At 51.8% G+C, this 14630-nt stretch overlaps 8 protein-coding genes across 8 annotated transcripts; 4 read left to right on the top strand and 4 right to left on the bottom strand.

Moving 5' to 3' along the window:
* Positions 1–371: 371 nt before the first annotated feature.
* PAAG_05929 (sulfate adenylyltransferase) lies at positions 372–2596 on the bottom strand (the record flags this gene model as incomplete). Its single annotated transcript, XM_002792095.2, has 6 exons — positions 372–1497; positions 1565–1634; positions 1704–1849; positions 1953–2135; positions 2227–2254; positions 2428–2596. The coding sequence occupies 6 exons, from the start codon at positions 2594–2596 to the stop codon at positions 372–374; spliced, it is 1722 nt and encodes a 573-aa protein (XP_002792141.1).
* An 869-nt stretch (positions 2597–3465) lies between these two features.
* PAAG_05930 (hypothetical protein) lies at positions 3466–3861 on the bottom strand (the record flags this gene model as incomplete). The annotated part of the gene is made up of 2 exons (XM_015845729.1): positions 3466–3792; positions 3847–3861. The coding sequence occupies 2 exons, from the start codon at positions 3859–3861 to the stop codon at positions 3466–3468; spliced, it is 342 nt and encodes a 113-aa protein (XP_015699955.1).
* A 152-nt stretch (positions 3862–4013) lies between these two features.
* PAAG_05931 (hypothetical protein) lies at positions 4014–5248 on the top strand (the record flags this gene model as incomplete). The annotated part of the gene is made up of 6 exons (XM_002792097.1): positions 4014–4208; positions 4366–4428; positions 4456–4599; positions 4665–4776; positions 4922–5067; positions 5135–5248. The coding sequence occupies 6 exons, from the start codon at positions 4014–4016 to the stop codon at positions 5246–5248; spliced, it is 774 nt and encodes a 257-aa protein (XP_002792143.1).
* Positions 5249–5663: 415 nt separating this feature from the next.
* PAAG_05932 (phosphoadenosine phosphosulfate reductase) lies at positions 5664–6646 on the bottom strand (the record flags this gene model as incomplete). The annotated part of the gene is made up of 2 exons (XM_002792098.2): positions 5664–6400; positions 6481–6646. 2 exons carry the CDS (start codon positions 6644–6646, stop codon positions 5664–5666), a joined length of 903 nt encoding a protein of 300 aa, XP_002792144.1.
* A 451-nt stretch (positions 6647–7097) lies between these two features.
* Positions 7098–7610, top strand: PAAG_05933 (hypothetical protein; the record flags this gene model as incomplete). Its single annotated transcript, XM_002792099.2, has 1 exon — positions 7098–7610. One exon carries the CDS (start codon positions 7098–7100, stop codon positions 7608–7610), a length of 513 nt encoding a protein of 170 aa, XP_002792145.1.
* Positions 7611–8709: 1099 nt separating this feature from the next.
* On the top strand, positions 8710–10324 carry PAAG_05934 (phosphoserine phosphatase; the record flags this gene model as incomplete). The annotated part of the gene is made up of 3 exons (XM_002792100.1): positions 8710–9531; positions 9647–9904; positions 10001–10324. The coding sequence occupies 3 exons, from the start codon at positions 8710–8712 to the stop codon at positions 10322–10324; spliced, it is 1404 nt and encodes a 467-aa protein (XP_002792146.1).
* Positions 10325–10754: 430 nt separating this feature from the next.
* On the bottom strand, positions 10755–12074 carry PAAG_05935 (lipoyl synthase; the record flags this gene model as incomplete). Its single annotated transcript, XM_002792101.2, has 1 exon — positions 10755–12074. One exon carries the CDS (start codon positions 12072–12074, stop codon positions 10755–10757), a length of 1320 nt encoding a protein of 439 aa, XP_002792147.1.
* Positions 12075–13134: 1060 nt separating this feature from the next.
* PAAG_05936 (short chain alcohol dehydrogenase) lies at positions 13135–14400 on the top strand (the record flags this gene model as incomplete). The annotated part of the gene is made up of 1 exon (XM_002792102.1): positions 13135–14400. One exon carries the CDS (start codon positions 13135–13137, stop codon positions 14398–14400), a length of 1266 nt encoding a protein of 421 aa, XP_002792148.1.
* Between the last annotated feature and the right edge of the window lie 230 nt (positions 14401–14630).

The following is a 14630-nucleotide window of genomic DNA, read 5'->3' on the forward strand; positions in this document are numbered from 1 at the left end:
TATGAGGGATGGGGAGGAAATGCACAGGGTGTTGCAGTCCTACATACACTCTCATCGGATTGCCGACTCCAACACGCACAAAGTGAAAGTTGAAATAAGTATTAAATCATTAGGGCGTCTCGCCTATCTAGCCATATCTGAGGAAAAGAACCAGTAAATTTATCATAAGAAAAAGATATAGAGAGGAAGGAATCCCGAAATATCTATCCTAGAAATCTCTATACCGCCCACATTATATATGTTGTTAAGCAGGTTCCCTTGCAAGGACAAAGGAAGCAGTTAGAATAAAAATAATGATTAGGAAAAACCCCAAAAAGCGCCTTGCGTCATTGGGCCATGATTCCCACCCAACAAAAACCAATCGCAATCATCTAACTCCGATCCAAGAACCCCTGGCTCTCAAGCAGAAGAATGATCTCATGGACGATAGCCCGCACAGTCTGCTTCTCAATATCGACAGTGAGATCCGCAGACTTGGGCGTCTCATACGGGTCATCCACACCCGTGAACCCCTTAATCTCTCCCCGCCTCGCCTTGGCGTAAATGCCCCTCTTATCAGTCTTCTCGGCGTACTCCAGCGAAGTGGCGACGTGGACGAGGAAGAAGCTTCCGACAGAGGAAATGGTCTCGCGGGCAACCTGTCTGCTGTGCTCGTGGGGCGCGATGGGTGCGGCGATGACGGCGGCACCAGACTTGGTAAGCTCAGCGGCGACGAACGCGATGCGCTGGATGTTCTTGTGCCGGTCTTCGCGGGAGAAGCCGAGCTCGAAGGAGAGCTCGTGCCGCACGGTGTCTCCTAGCAGCAGGGAGACGGAGCGGCCGCCCTGCTGATTCAGAGTCACTTGCAGGGCACGTGCGATGGCGTCCTTGCCGCTGTTCTGGTAGCCGGTGAGGAAGATGGTGAAACCCTGCGTTGATCGGGGCGGGTTCGATTCGCGCAGCACCTTGACGACTTCCGGGTAGGAGAACCATTCGGGGATGCTGGCGCCGGTGCGCAGGCGCTTTCGCAGGTCCGTTCCGCTGATGTCGAGCGTCTTGGTGTGCTCGGGAACTTCGTCGATGGGTCTGTATTCGTCTGTATCTGGCAGGTAGGTCACCTGCTGGAACTCAACGACCTCGATTCCAAGCTCGTCCTTGTACCTTTCAACGGCGTGTTGGGCGTCATATGGGCCGTAGAACTCGACGCCCTTGGAATTCCTCCCTGGGCCTGCATGATCTCGTCCGACTATGAAGTGCGTGGCTCCGTGGTTCTTCCGGATGATGGCGTGCCAGATCGCTTCGCGGGGACCACCCATTCGCATGGCAAGGGGGAGAAGACCCAGAGCGGCCATTCCGTTGGGGTACCTGGATAGAATAGCCTGATAGGCGCGAACACGGGTGAAGTGATCAATGTCGCCGGGTTTTGTGAGGCCGACGACTGGGTGAATTAGCACGTTCGCTTGGCGGGCACGGGCAGCTCGAACGGTCAATTCGCGGTGGGCTCGATGCATGGGATTTCTGTTTTCTTCTGCGTGAGTTGAACCGTTCTCTAGCCAGGATATGGAGAACAAAATGAGGGCCCAACCTGGTCTGGAATGCAACAACTTTCGACCACCCGAGCTTGTCAAAATGGGATCGCAGCTCAGCGGGTGTGACTACATCGAATGTTAGCGCCTTTGTCCACAGGGGTATTATCCTTTGTCGCGGCGGGGGAGTGTGCTCACATCGCAGGGCGACATAGTCATAGTGATTCAGCTTGTTTACAGCTTCAACCTTTCCTCCAACGTAGAATTCTTGAACCTTTGTGAAGAGGTATTTAACCGCGGGATGCTCTTCGTCCCCGCCAAAGACCTCTTCTGCTTCCTTCTGTCTATATGCTCGTAGCAAAAAGCCACTGTCAGCTCTCTCTGGATATCGTCCGGGCCGGGGGGGGGGGGATGGGTTCCAGCGGCGGAGTCACATGAACAACCTACTTGTCTGGTTTATAGACGTCATCCACCGTGAGGATAGCCAGATTGCGGTCATCTCTGAAGTCTCGGAGGGTGATGCGGGCTCCGGGGTTCACCCCAAGATCCTGGATCTCCTTGATGGAAATATCGAGAGTGATAGGAATGCTGAAAATGTTTCCGTCCGCGAGACGGGTATTTGCGACAACGCTGACGGAAAGGAAGAAAAATCGATATTAGCCATGCCACTTTACACCGGCAGGTGTCTATGATGTGATGGGGAGTTCTCTGTGCATCGTACCCATTGTAATCTTCTTCATTCATGAAACCTGTTGGAAAGAAGCGTCTGTAAGCAACTGTACAACCGCAACAACATATGAAAAAGATTGTGTCTGTATGGTATGTTTCGCAAAATAAGCGGTGGGAGGGAGTCTCCGACAACGCTCTCAAAAATATCAACTTCCAGTTTGATTCTGTCAGACGAAATAGATGGTAAAAATACCTTCGAGAGGACTGAAGCCACCATTCAAGATCAATTCCAAGTCGCAGAGCTGTCTCTCAGTGAGAACGATGGCAGGCAGAGTCTCCGCTTCAGCTTCCAATTCATCATGCCGCGGCGCATCTCTGGCAATCAGGTCCTTGAGGACACCGCCATGAGGTTTATTAGCCATGAGAGGGTTTTTCTTCTTCTTCTTCTTCTTCTTCTTCTTCTTCTTCTTCTTCTTTTCTTTTCTTTCTTTTATTTATGTATTGTTATTATGTTGTTATTGTTATTATTATTATTTTGGCAGCAGTCGGAGGACTCGACGAAACCGCAGACGAAGGCAGAGAAGAAGCAATTGAACTCGAAATAGAGGACGCGACAGGAGAACTGGAGTCAGGTGGAATTGAAATTGAAGCTGGGTGAGGAGCAGCGAATTTATTAATGTTAATAGTCAGTGAGAATCGAAAGGAAAAGGAGTGGATATACATATACATATATATACATATATATACATACATATATATATATGTGTGTGTGTGTGTGTTGTATTAAATTAAAAACACATAAAAAAAGAGAGAGAGAGACTTTGGATCGTGCCGATGCCTGCAAGAAGTGACGCCTTTCGCCGTTGAGCTGAGCAAACCAAATCATCCCTGGGCAATCCGATATATGGCCCAATGAGGGAACCCAAAAATCGGTCGAACAAAACCCCCCCCCCACCCCCCCCCTCCTCTGCTTTCAAACCAAAACCCCCCGCCCCGCGCCCAATCCCACCCTGTGTCTCCATCACAGTCTAGCGGGGGCAACAGCAGTGCGTGTCAGGCACATGTCGTCAATCTCGGCGCGAACCCTCGCCACAAGACAGACTGCCTGGAATAATCCTGGCAGCGTAGGTGACACACGTAGTTGAGTCACTTGGGTACAGGGGCCATGTGCTGAAGCAACATACCTGGGAATAGTTAGTTGGGTGAGTTAGCTACGTTGATAACAAACAATATATATATATATATATAATATATATTTAAGAGCCGAGAAAACAGCCCAGGTGTGTCCGAGTCAGCGATTATTTTTGGTTCTTGGTTTAAACTGCGCATTTCCAAGGCTCGATTCGCCATTCTCGCTGCAAACGCCGTCAGTTGGTGGTCGAATTGCGTGATACCCGCGGGCCGCCCAATGCACTGCTAGCGTGAGATCAACTGCGCCGTTTGAGCCGAGGAGCTGACCAGGTTGGTTCCTCAACTGACCATGTGGTTGGTTGGTTGGTTGATCAACTGGTTGGTTGGTTGGTTGACTGGGATGTATAACTGGTTGTTGGTTAACTTCTCCGCCGGAGAAAGGTTGTTCCCGACGCAACCTGGTTCCACACCAACTACTCATCTGTCTCTATGTATGTATATATATATATATATATATATATATGTATGTGTATGTATATACCTCGAGCAGTGCCATGGAGACTGGCAGGCACAACGTCGGCTCAGGGACACCTGTGGAGAGATGATGCAGAAGCGGGCATCTATTCACATTTACCCAGCCGTTGGTAGTTAACTTACCAACTATGTTAACTGATAGCTAGCTAGCTGTCATGCGGTGCGTGCTGGTCAATGACGTTTGATCTCCTGAATTCTGGATTTCCTTCCCCTTCCCCTCCTTCTATTGGTGTCACCGATGCTTCCTTCGAGGTGGTCGCTATCCATGGAACCACTGCCGCCTGCGAAGCGCCAGCTATGGCTGAACAAGCTACGAGCCTGGGGTTTGCCGTGGGGGAAAGCCCGGTTTCCGCCTGGAACCGAGCACTCGTGCTTTTGTCGTTGCTTGCTTTTTGATACCGCTTCATGCGGAGGGATGCTCTCTAGGCCCTGTAGGGTTCCAATCCATGCAACTTCTGCACTTCCAGAGACTGATCACCTGCAAGATGGGAAACGATAAATGCTTTTCATGCTTTGCTTCCCGCAGTCCCGATACAGGATTCGGCCTGTTGAGGAACTCCTCCTCCCCGCTCCAAACCATGCATCAGATGTCAGTGTTCAGGTTCATGCCCATTAGCCGTTTCCCGGGGGATTACAAGGTTTTGAGCAGGTGTCTATCCTATGGGGCTGGGCTGGGCTGGGCTGGGCTGGGTTGAGGATCCTATCCATCCCAGGTTCGGAGGGAGGGTGGGACACGCGTTCTCGTTCTGCTGCCATGGGGGTCCCAGGAAGGAATCTCCCCAAGGCCATATTCTTAATTGTGGCCGGCCGACCGCTGAACGGTAGGCAGGTGTCCTGTTTTCTCTTCTGGTCTATTCTATATTCTATTCTATTCCATCTATCCCGCCGGGCAAGCGGTCGCGGGTTGGCAAGTATTCGGTGAAACATATCCACTGCTGTACGCGCAAGCCTGTCCCAATTTTGCGTAGAGCACCCAGCGCTTTTTGCTGCCCGTGCCTAATCATATAGGTTAACTCCAGCCAAAGTAATCTGAAATGCTCCATGGGCTGATACACGTGCTTTCCTTCCCCGACCGGCCACAGCTCATCGACTGAGTGGGAACATCGACATCGAGCCCGACGTGGGCTCTGTGCAAACGGGGTGTCTAATTCTCCAACAACGCCTCTGGAGTCTCTGGGGCCTGCACAAAATCGGCCCGCCAGCCAATGGCAACGGCCCGGACTCAGTCGTTTGGGGAGGGATTTTCTTTTCTGGGATTTCCAGGCAGATTCGAGGTAGATGTTTTATGTGTGTAGATCGTAGACAGCAGCGGGGTGATTTTAGTTGCTGTGGCCTTTCTCGAAGGGTTCATCGTTCGACGATGCTGCGTGCCCAACTCGTGGTGTGGGGAAACGGATCCATCCCCCTGACCCCCGCTTCCCTTGCTCCTTACGATGGGCTCAAGATAGCTAAGAAACATCCACAATAAACCCACCACTACAGACCCCAGGCTATGTATTTAGCAAACTGTCACACCAGGAGTGTTTCACGCAGGCAACATGTTCAGAATACATACAGAATGCCCCAAAGATGGGAATTTTAGATATCTGTGGTCCATCCAATTCGCATAGTTTGCATCCAGATACAAAGCTCAATTTTTTTGTCTGGATACAGGTTAATATGGGGATCAATCTGTGAAAACAAGCAGACCTATAAAAACATCCAAGATAAATAAACGCCACACTCGCCTACCTATACCGTTGATTTAAATATGTGCAGATACCAGACAAGGAGAGAGCAAAAATAAATAGAGAAAAGAAGAAGAAGAAGAAGAAAAACCCTTCCTCAGCAACTCCCCACCTCAAGCGCCTGACTAAGCGCCTCCGCCTGCCTCTTAAGCTCCTGCTCCCTCAAAAACTGCGCATACCTCGACCGCGGGTTATGAATCCCACACTCCGTCTTCGGCTGGCCCTTCCACCTCCCCGCCCTCTCATCCTCAGTTTCCCTCACGGGCTGCGTGGAATGCCAGTCGCCCACGCTCTTATACCCCCTGTCAAGCAGCTCGTTATATGGCACGTTGTTGCTGGCAATGTACTCCTTGACCTGCGCAAAGGACCAGTTTGCCAGCGGGTTAATCTTGATGAGCCCCGCCTCGTCGAGCTCGATGATATCCAGGTCCCCGCGCTTCCCGCCCTGGCTGCGTCGTCGGCCGGTAAGGACGGCGCTCACGGATAACTCGCGGTAGGCGCGCTGGGCAGGCTCCACCTTGGCGACCCAGTCGTAGAGCTGGTCGTTGGATTCCCAGAGGTTTGGGCCGTAGTGGGCGGCGAAGTCATCTGGGGTGGAGGCGTCGGCTGGCTTGTAGATGTGGATGCTTGTTAAGGGGTAGTGTTTGCGGATGCGGTCGAGGAGGGAGAGGGTCTCGGGGAAGTGGTGGAGGGTGTCGAGGAAGATGAGGTCGACGAGTCGGGGACGGGGGATCTGGAGTTTGGAGAGCATGTCGAGCGTGGCTAGGCCGGTTAGGCCGAAGCCGGTGGTCTGGTAGAGGCCCGGTAATGTGGTGATGCACCATCGGAGGATGTCTGGGGGAGGGGGGTTGATGTGAGTTTACCATGGGAGTGGTGGGATTTGGAAAAAAAAAACTGGTACTATCCGGGCATACCTTGCGGTTCTAGGAATTGGAGCTGTCTGTTGAGGAATTTCAGATGTGGTTTGGTGAAGATGAGCTCCGGTATGCTGTGGTCGCTGGCGCTGCCACTGACATATCCAGACTCGGTCTCCATGGCCTCTGTATCAGAGGGATAATTGGAACGGATTGTGGATGGCATTTGGGGATGGGAGCAGAGAAGCGGATTTTGTTCCGACAGATATCGAATTGATGCTTATCTCGAGCAGATATTGAAAGAATCCGGTCTATATAGTGACAACAACGTCTGAAACAAGAGGATACACTGTATACGGAATGATATAGGGAACGAGTGCATACGAGACACAGCGACGAATGTTGACAAAATAGAGAAGAAGGTACAGTTGGTAGACTGCCAGCAGTGACGGTGTCTTATAAATCAGAAGCGTCGATGATGCAGATGCACAGGGAGTAACAGTAAGAAGAAGGAGAGGAGAAGAAGAAGAAGAAGAAGAAGAAAAAGAAGAGAAGAGGGAAAGAGATAAAAGAGGAGTGGGAAGAAGACAGAAGAAGCCAGGGAGAAGAAAAGTCTCTTCTCTCTTCTGTTCTCAAACACACACGAACTGCCTGCTGTCCACTGCCCGCTGTCCACTATGTCTGCTGCCCACTGCCCACTGCCCACTCTCCACCTCCCTGGGTTCTTTCACTCACCCCCCGGCCTCTGCCGTCAGAGCCACTGCCGGACGAACCAGCCGCGACCAGAGGGTCAGACAGGGCAGGCCAGAACGGGGCCAGATCACATCATTCCATTCCTCCTTACTCATCCTGTGCCCCTGTGGGACATGGCTGCGGGCTCTGGGCCATGGCGATACGGCACATGGCTATACGGCACACGGCACACGGCACACGGCAGGTGTCTCTGCCCACTCCGCCTGGTGGCTGCCAGAACGGTTGCCGTCCCTTCCCTTCCCGCGGAAAGGCATCCTCTTGGAAAGTCTGGCGCCATCCAGGCAAGGAAAGAGAAATCTGCCGTGGCATCAACCCCCCTTTCCCCCCCCCTCCCTTCTCCGGGCACAACAGAGCAGACAGAGAATACATCGGAATACACCAGACTACACCGGGCTACACCAGGAGAGCCAGAATACACACCAGAAGAGCCAGAATAGCGCAGGGGTTGGCGGGGTGGAGGGCGGATTTGCTCATGGGCGCTGCAAATCACGCAATTTTGGCCTGCATTAGCTGGCGGTGAAAAAACGTGCACTGCAAGGTGGGAAGTCAAGACAAAGATTATCGATCATGGAGGGAAGAATAACAGCATCATGTTCATTTCTTCCATGGAGAGGTAATAGCTGCAAGTCCGACATCCTCTCGGAATCAGAACCATGATAACTGAACGCAGCAGCAGCAGCAGCAGCAACGGCTGGTGGTGGTTGGTTATACGGTGATTCATTCGGAGTCGGAGAATTAGTGTTACTAAGCAAGAACTCCGGTTGTAACTAACTAACTATAGTTAGTTAACTCATTAACGCCAGCTGACTCATCAAGACCCAGCGTTGGCATTAGGGCTACGTTCCCAGTTGGGAAATGCATCACGTGCATGGATGTCCCTCTGCTCAACAATTAGCTATTAGTTAACTGGTTACTTTCCTGGGCTCGGCTGAGAAACTCGAAGCAGCAGCAGCAGTAAGCAGTGGTGGCGCTCTATTATCTGACCAGTACAATCACCGTAGCAAGAGTCACAGTTTACATCAATGTCTCTCTCTCTCTCTCTCTCTCTCTCTGTCTGAAGCAAGCAACTCCTCAGCTATAAATCTTCACGAGCTCCACTTGCGGCTTAATGTGGTCGAATTCATGGAATCGATGAAGGTTGCTGCCGTCGGTTTCCATGGGTTTGTTTGCGTACGGCTGATTTTAATTCGCTGCAGAGAGCAACTGGTTACGGAGGACCGTCGCTGACTCACCCAGATATCATCACATGACATTCCTGGGCCAACAAAAAATTTACTGGAGTTTGATCTTTGATTGATTAACCGGTTCCAACTTCCAGGCTGACCACCACCAACAACAACAACAACACACTCTCTTCATTGCCATATCAAAAAGAACGTGCCGTAATGCTGCTGCTGCTGCTGCTGCAGCTGTGAGCAGTAGTGTAGTGACGGCGAATTGCTGGACAGCGTCATAAGGCTATCTGTGCATAGATCAGTTGGCTGCTGACCGTGCTAGGCAGGCATCGAAACGACGTGCGGTTCCCCCGCTCTCCCCATGTCTGACGCCATCTTTCCTATCCGTGGGGGACGGCCGGTACTGCGGCACAGCTCTCTGTCAGGGGGATCGTTCATACAAGACCACCAGCAGTACAAGCCATCCACATCTATTGCCGATGAATCACTCTTTCCGCCCCTGACGCTCCATAGTGGCCCCGCCCTGGCTCACCCCCACGTGAAGGAAAGTGGTATCGTGCACTCGATCTTCAACGAGTCGTCCATCTCCCTGCCGGCAAACGCCCCCAAATTGGTCGCTACGATTTTCTACAAGGCATCCGATCCAACAATTCACCCTCATCTGCACCGCATCTCATCGCAGCCCAAGCCTACAGGCAGACGCCGCGCCCCTACCGCGGTGCGAGCTTCCGCTCCAACCTTCGACGTCCAACAGCTGCCCCGAGAACCCCCCGCCCCTGCGCCCGCCTCCGCCCCGGGACCAGAGCCACTAGACCGCCTATACGGCCAATACGTGTCACAGCTATGCCTCACAAATTTCCTACAGATTATGGAGGAGCTGCCCACTCCTTACCAGCGCATGAGGACCTCGCACCGCTGTTTGGATAAAGAGGGCCGGCCACGGGTGGTGGAGGTGACCATCTGCCCACCTCCGAAAGAAGAGTATCTCTCCTTCAAGGACATGCAGAAGCATGAGAACATATGGCGTTTTGAGCGGGAGTGGAATGTGGAAGTCATCATCCAAAGGGAGAGCGTGTTCAGGAGGCACAAGCGACTGGCCGTTTTTGATATGGATAGCACCTTGATACAGCAGGAGGTTATTGATGAAATTGCCCGCTTCATCGGTGCGGAGAAGGAGGTTTCTGTACGTTATCCCTCCACATGCAAAGTTTAACGATTTCCTATCTTTACCACATACCCAAAAAAAAAAAAAAAAAAAAAAAAAAAAAAAAAAAAAACTCACAAAGATATATTGCAAGGATATAACCGCTCGTGCTATGAGCGGGCAACTCGACTTCGCTGAATCCCTAAAAGCCCGTGTGAGACTACTCAAGGGCGTGCCCGCAGACGTCTTCGAAAAGCTCAAGCCAATCATCACCATCGCCCCTGGTGCCCGCGAACTCTGCCGCGGCCTGAAAACCCTCGGATTAAAACTAGCAGTCCTCAGTGGCGGCTTCCAACCCCTCGCAGACTGGCTGGCCGGTGAACTGGGGTTGGACTACGCCTTCGCTAACCACGTGAGTCCTCAACCTCTAACCCTTCCCCCAAAATAAATATCTCTCCCGAGCAAAGCCCGCAAAACCTAACTGACAGCGCTCCGTATCGCACATCAGCTCGAAATCGACCCTAAAACACAAACACTCACCGGCAACCTCGTGCCCGAACATCCGATCATCGACGCTGTGCGAAAACGCAACTTACTCCGCACCCTCGCGGAGGAAAATGGCATTGCCATCAAGCAGACTTTGGCTATTGGCGATGGCGCGAATGACCTGCTCATGCTGAACGAGGCGGGGTTGGGTATTGCGTGGAGGGCAAAGAGTAAGGTGCAGCTTGAGGCGCCGGCGAGGCTGAATGGGACTTCGCTGGTCGAAATTTTGTATTTGTTTGGGATGCATCGGGAGGAGATTGAGGAGTTGGTTAAGGATGGTGCTTGAGTGATGTGATGTCCGTGGTGTTTTTCGTGGCTTTCGGTTTTGGGGTAAATGAAAGGTTCTGTGGAGCTTCATATTTTTGGAGAATTTTTTTTTTTCTCAACCTTTTTTTCTTTTCTTTCTTGACTTCACTGGCATATATTTTACTGGCATATGCATTGTCATCAATTTTGCATATCAAGTTTCAAGAGAGATGGAGAAATCTTAAACGACCATTATTGAGATTTGTTGAAATCTCTTGTCTCATGCAGGACATGGTGAATAGCTAAATATAGGAGAGAACACACCGAGGGGACTAGGATAAACTATAATCGCAAACTCCAACCTCATGCGCCTCTTCGAAGGGGCATTCTGATTTTACTACTTGGAAAATCTGGCTCTATAAGTATACCTCGATATAAGAACAGAGAATAAAAGGAGGGTGAAATAAATATCACCGCACTACCCCTCCAGCAACCAATCTCTCCACATCCTCACGCCTCGTCGAGCTCCCACCACTACCGTCAGCACCCTCCCCCCTCCTCTTCTTCAACACATTCTCAATAAACGCCTCACCCGCCTTATAACTACTCCTCACCAACGGCCCAGACGCACAGTACAAAAACCCCATCTCCAGCGCCCGCTCCTTCCACGAATCAAACACATCCGGCCTCACATACTCATGCACAGCCATATGCCGCTTCGTCGGCCTCATATACTGCCCAAAAGTAACAACATCAACATCAACCGCCCTCAGCGCCTTCAGCGTCTCCCACAGCTGCGCCTCCGTCTCCCCAAGCCCAAGCATAATCGACGTCTTCGTAATAAGCTCCGGCTTCGCCTCCTTCGCCGCCTTCAGCACCCGCAGGCTCTGCTGGAATGTGGCCCTCCGATCCCGCACGAAGGGAGTCAGCGCCTCGACCGTCTCGACATTGTGCGCGAAGACGTCCAGGCCCGACGTAGCCACCAGCGCCACCATCTCCAGGTCCCCCGCGTAGTCGCCCGTCAGGCACTCGAGGAGGATATTGGGCGCCTTCTGCTTGACCTTGCGCACCGTTTCGGCCACATGTCTCGCCCCGCCGTCGGCAAGGTCGTCCCGGTCAACGCTCGTCATCACCACGTACCCCAGCCCCCAGCGCGAGAGCGCCTCGGCCGTATTCTCTGGCTCGTGCGGGTCGAGCGGCGGAGGCGTGCGGGATGTCTTCACGCTGCAGAAGCGGCAGCCGCGCGTGCACGTGTCTCCCATCAGCATGATTGTGGCGGTTGCAGCGGACTTGGAGCTGCCGCCCCAGCAATCGGAGATGTTGGGGCAGCGGGCTTCTTCGCAGACGGTGTGCAGGTTTAGGCCGCGGAGGTCGCTTTTGATGCGTCTGAAGTTTGGGGAGTCTGGGATGGGGGTTTTGAGCCAGGAGGGCAGACGGATGATTTGCTTCTTTTTGCCAGGGGGGCCTACGAGGGCGGTTTTCAGGGAATACGCTTCGGTGGGGTCGAGGGGGACGCTGTCGTTCGAGGCGCCGCCGCCGGAGACAAAATCGGAGAACGAGGGGCCGGCATTTAGCTTGTCTTTGAAAGCTGTAATTCGCTGTTTGGGGGTGAGGGTGGGGGTGGAATTGGAGGAATTGGAGGAATTGGTTATGGGGCAGTCGGGGGAGGTAGTTGTTGCATAGCATCTGGATACAGCTAATTGAAGCCTAGGTACGGTGGAAGCGGGAAGGGCGGAGATGGATGAGTGGGCGGAATGGAGAGTACGTAGCCCACGGGCGGACGCAACCATTGTGAAATTGCGGTGAGTTTCAGCCCAACACTCTTGAATAAATGGGTGATTGATAAATGCCAGAGCTCAAGGGATCCAATGTAATATAACCCGATCCCCGCTTACTTCACGTATCTGATATGAAGAATGTCCGCGAGTTTTCACCGGTGAATCGAATCAACGCCGCGATTACCCATACAAGTCACATGACTGAGTAATCAGGAATAACATTGTCCCGCTACGGATTACAAAGCGAAAAAATTGAATCACATGACTGCGATGCCCTAGCGTTTAACGCATTGAGATACAACTTTCAACGCCTGTCGGGGAAATGTGCCAAAAGCAATGATGAGTTTCTGGTATATAAAATGGAATTGAGTTTAAGCAATTAGGGGAATTATTCTCCATCCCACATTCATATTGCTCTCAAGCCCTTGAACCACAATCCAAGGTCAGCAGCCCTCGGAGTGTTTAACCGCGTTGGTTCGATTCCTTCTGGGATGCTTATACCGCTCCGATTGCTTGTCCCCGAAACAAGTCGGCTGGGTTTTATGTCTGGTCAAGGCATTTCCATGTCATGGGCGCGAGGCTGGGATGCGCACAAACCCTCAAAGCAGTCTTCCGCTGACCACCAGGTATTATTGCGGTTAGCCTGAGGAATAGAATGGATTGGCGCATCCCCATAAGCTTGGGAGGAAATTTTAATTTAGCCGTCTGAACAACAGAATTATTAAAAAAAAAAAAAAAAAAAAAAACTCCGCTTTGCTCCTCCCCAATCTTAGCTTGATGGGAAGGCCTATTTACTTCATCCCTGATTATTTCTCGATTCATTACTGGTTTCCCTGTGTTGACTTTTCCTAGACTTTGAGCTACGGTTTACTTCCAATTCATCGATTGACTCTCTCGCGTAGTTATCTGCTGTGTTCATGTAACGAGCATTATTCCTGCTGTCTCACCTGTTACTATTTTCTCTAGGCTGCGGGTCAATTGGACTGAATTGGATTATCCCCTTCGCCATTATCTCTAATCAATTGCTATCTCTCTTCCACATTCAATTGCTGCCAATACCTCTACACAAGTCATGTCTCAGAGAAGTCCATGGCCTAAAGGCTACCAGCAACGTCCAATTGATTTCAACTCCCAAATACCCCTAGACTTCATTCGGGGTAAGACAATTCTTCTCACGGGCGGTGCGTCTGGGTTCGGTGCCGCATTCTTTTCCCACTGGGCATCCGCTGGGGCAACTGTGATAATAGGCGATGTCAAAGTGGACGCGGGAACCCGACTTGTCACCCGTGTCCGAGAAAAAACCCGAAACCCGAACCTGCATTTCCTTCCGCTGGACGTGACTTCCTGGCAGTCTCAAGTCGAGTTCTTCCGAGAGGCTGTGAAACGTAGCCCGCACGGTGGGATTGATGCCGTAGTAGCCAACGCAGGCATAAACCGAGCCACAGAGTCAAAGGACTTCGAAGAGCCGCCAATTGACTACCAGATCGAACCTAACCCTCCTGTTCCACGCTTCTCCACCATCGACGTAAATCTAATTGGAACACTGTATACAACACATCTGGCACTCTACTACCTACCCCGGAACCCAGGGTCCACTCCCTGCAACCCACAATCCACCCCCACGTCAGGAAACAGACAAAGGGACAGGCACATCCTCCTCCTGGGCTCCGTAGCCAGCATCGCGCCTCTAGCCTCCCAGATACCCTACGGCGTCTCCAAACATGGCGTGATGGGCCTCTTCCGCTCCCTGCGCGCCACGGCACCTCTCAAACATGGGATACGCGTGAACATGCTCTGCCCTTATTTTACCGAGACTCCTATTCTCGGGATTGGCGGGAAAATCCTCTTATCTGGCGTGGCATTGGCAGACATTAATCACGTTGTGGGAGCCGGGACGCGCTTTGTAGCGGACCCAGGGTGCGTCGGACGCAGTGTGGTTATTGCGCCGAAGCTCAGGGTTAGATCTCCGCTGTCTGGACCTAAGGATGGAGGAGTCGGGTTGGAGGGCGGAGAGGAGCGGATACCTGGCATGGGTGGGGTAAGGGGGATTCCTGATCTGAACGACATATACGACCTTGAAACGACGGCTCGGAGGCCTGGGGAGCAGGATGGAAGGGAAGTCAAGGATGTTGCCATTTGGGAAATTTATGCGCATGATTTTGACGATACGGACGCTTTCGTGCGGAGGATCATTGGGATACTACTTTTGACGACACGCATAAGGGGGTGGTGGTTGTTTGCGGTCGATCTATGGGTTGGGTTTTGCCTGGTGCTGAAGATGGTTTTTGGTGGTCGGAAAAGGCGGGCCAGGAACGTGAGGGGAAAGAAACAGGTGTAGAAGCTGTAGGAAACAAATTCAAGGCTTTTTGTCTCTTTTTTATTATGATAGTGTTTGGCTTTTGTATGATCTTTATAGACCTCCCCCTTTGATTATACTTTCATCGTTGCCTTTATTCGTTTGTCCCAACAACTCTTATTTTGTCTTGAGATAGTTGCGGTCTAGATAGCTAGTGCGGCGTTTTAGAACGCGGTGGCATATGGACGGTTGAATCGAGTTGTGTAATTAAG

The sequence above is a fragment of the Paracoccidioides lutzii genome (assembly GCF_000150705.2).
Source record: "Paracoccidioides lutzii Pb01 unplaced genomic scaffold supercont2.16, whole genome shotgun sequence".
Lineage (NCBI taxonomy): Eukaryota > Fungi > Ascomycota > Eurotiomycetes > Onygenales > Ajellomycetaceae > Paracoccidioides > Paracoccidioides lutzii.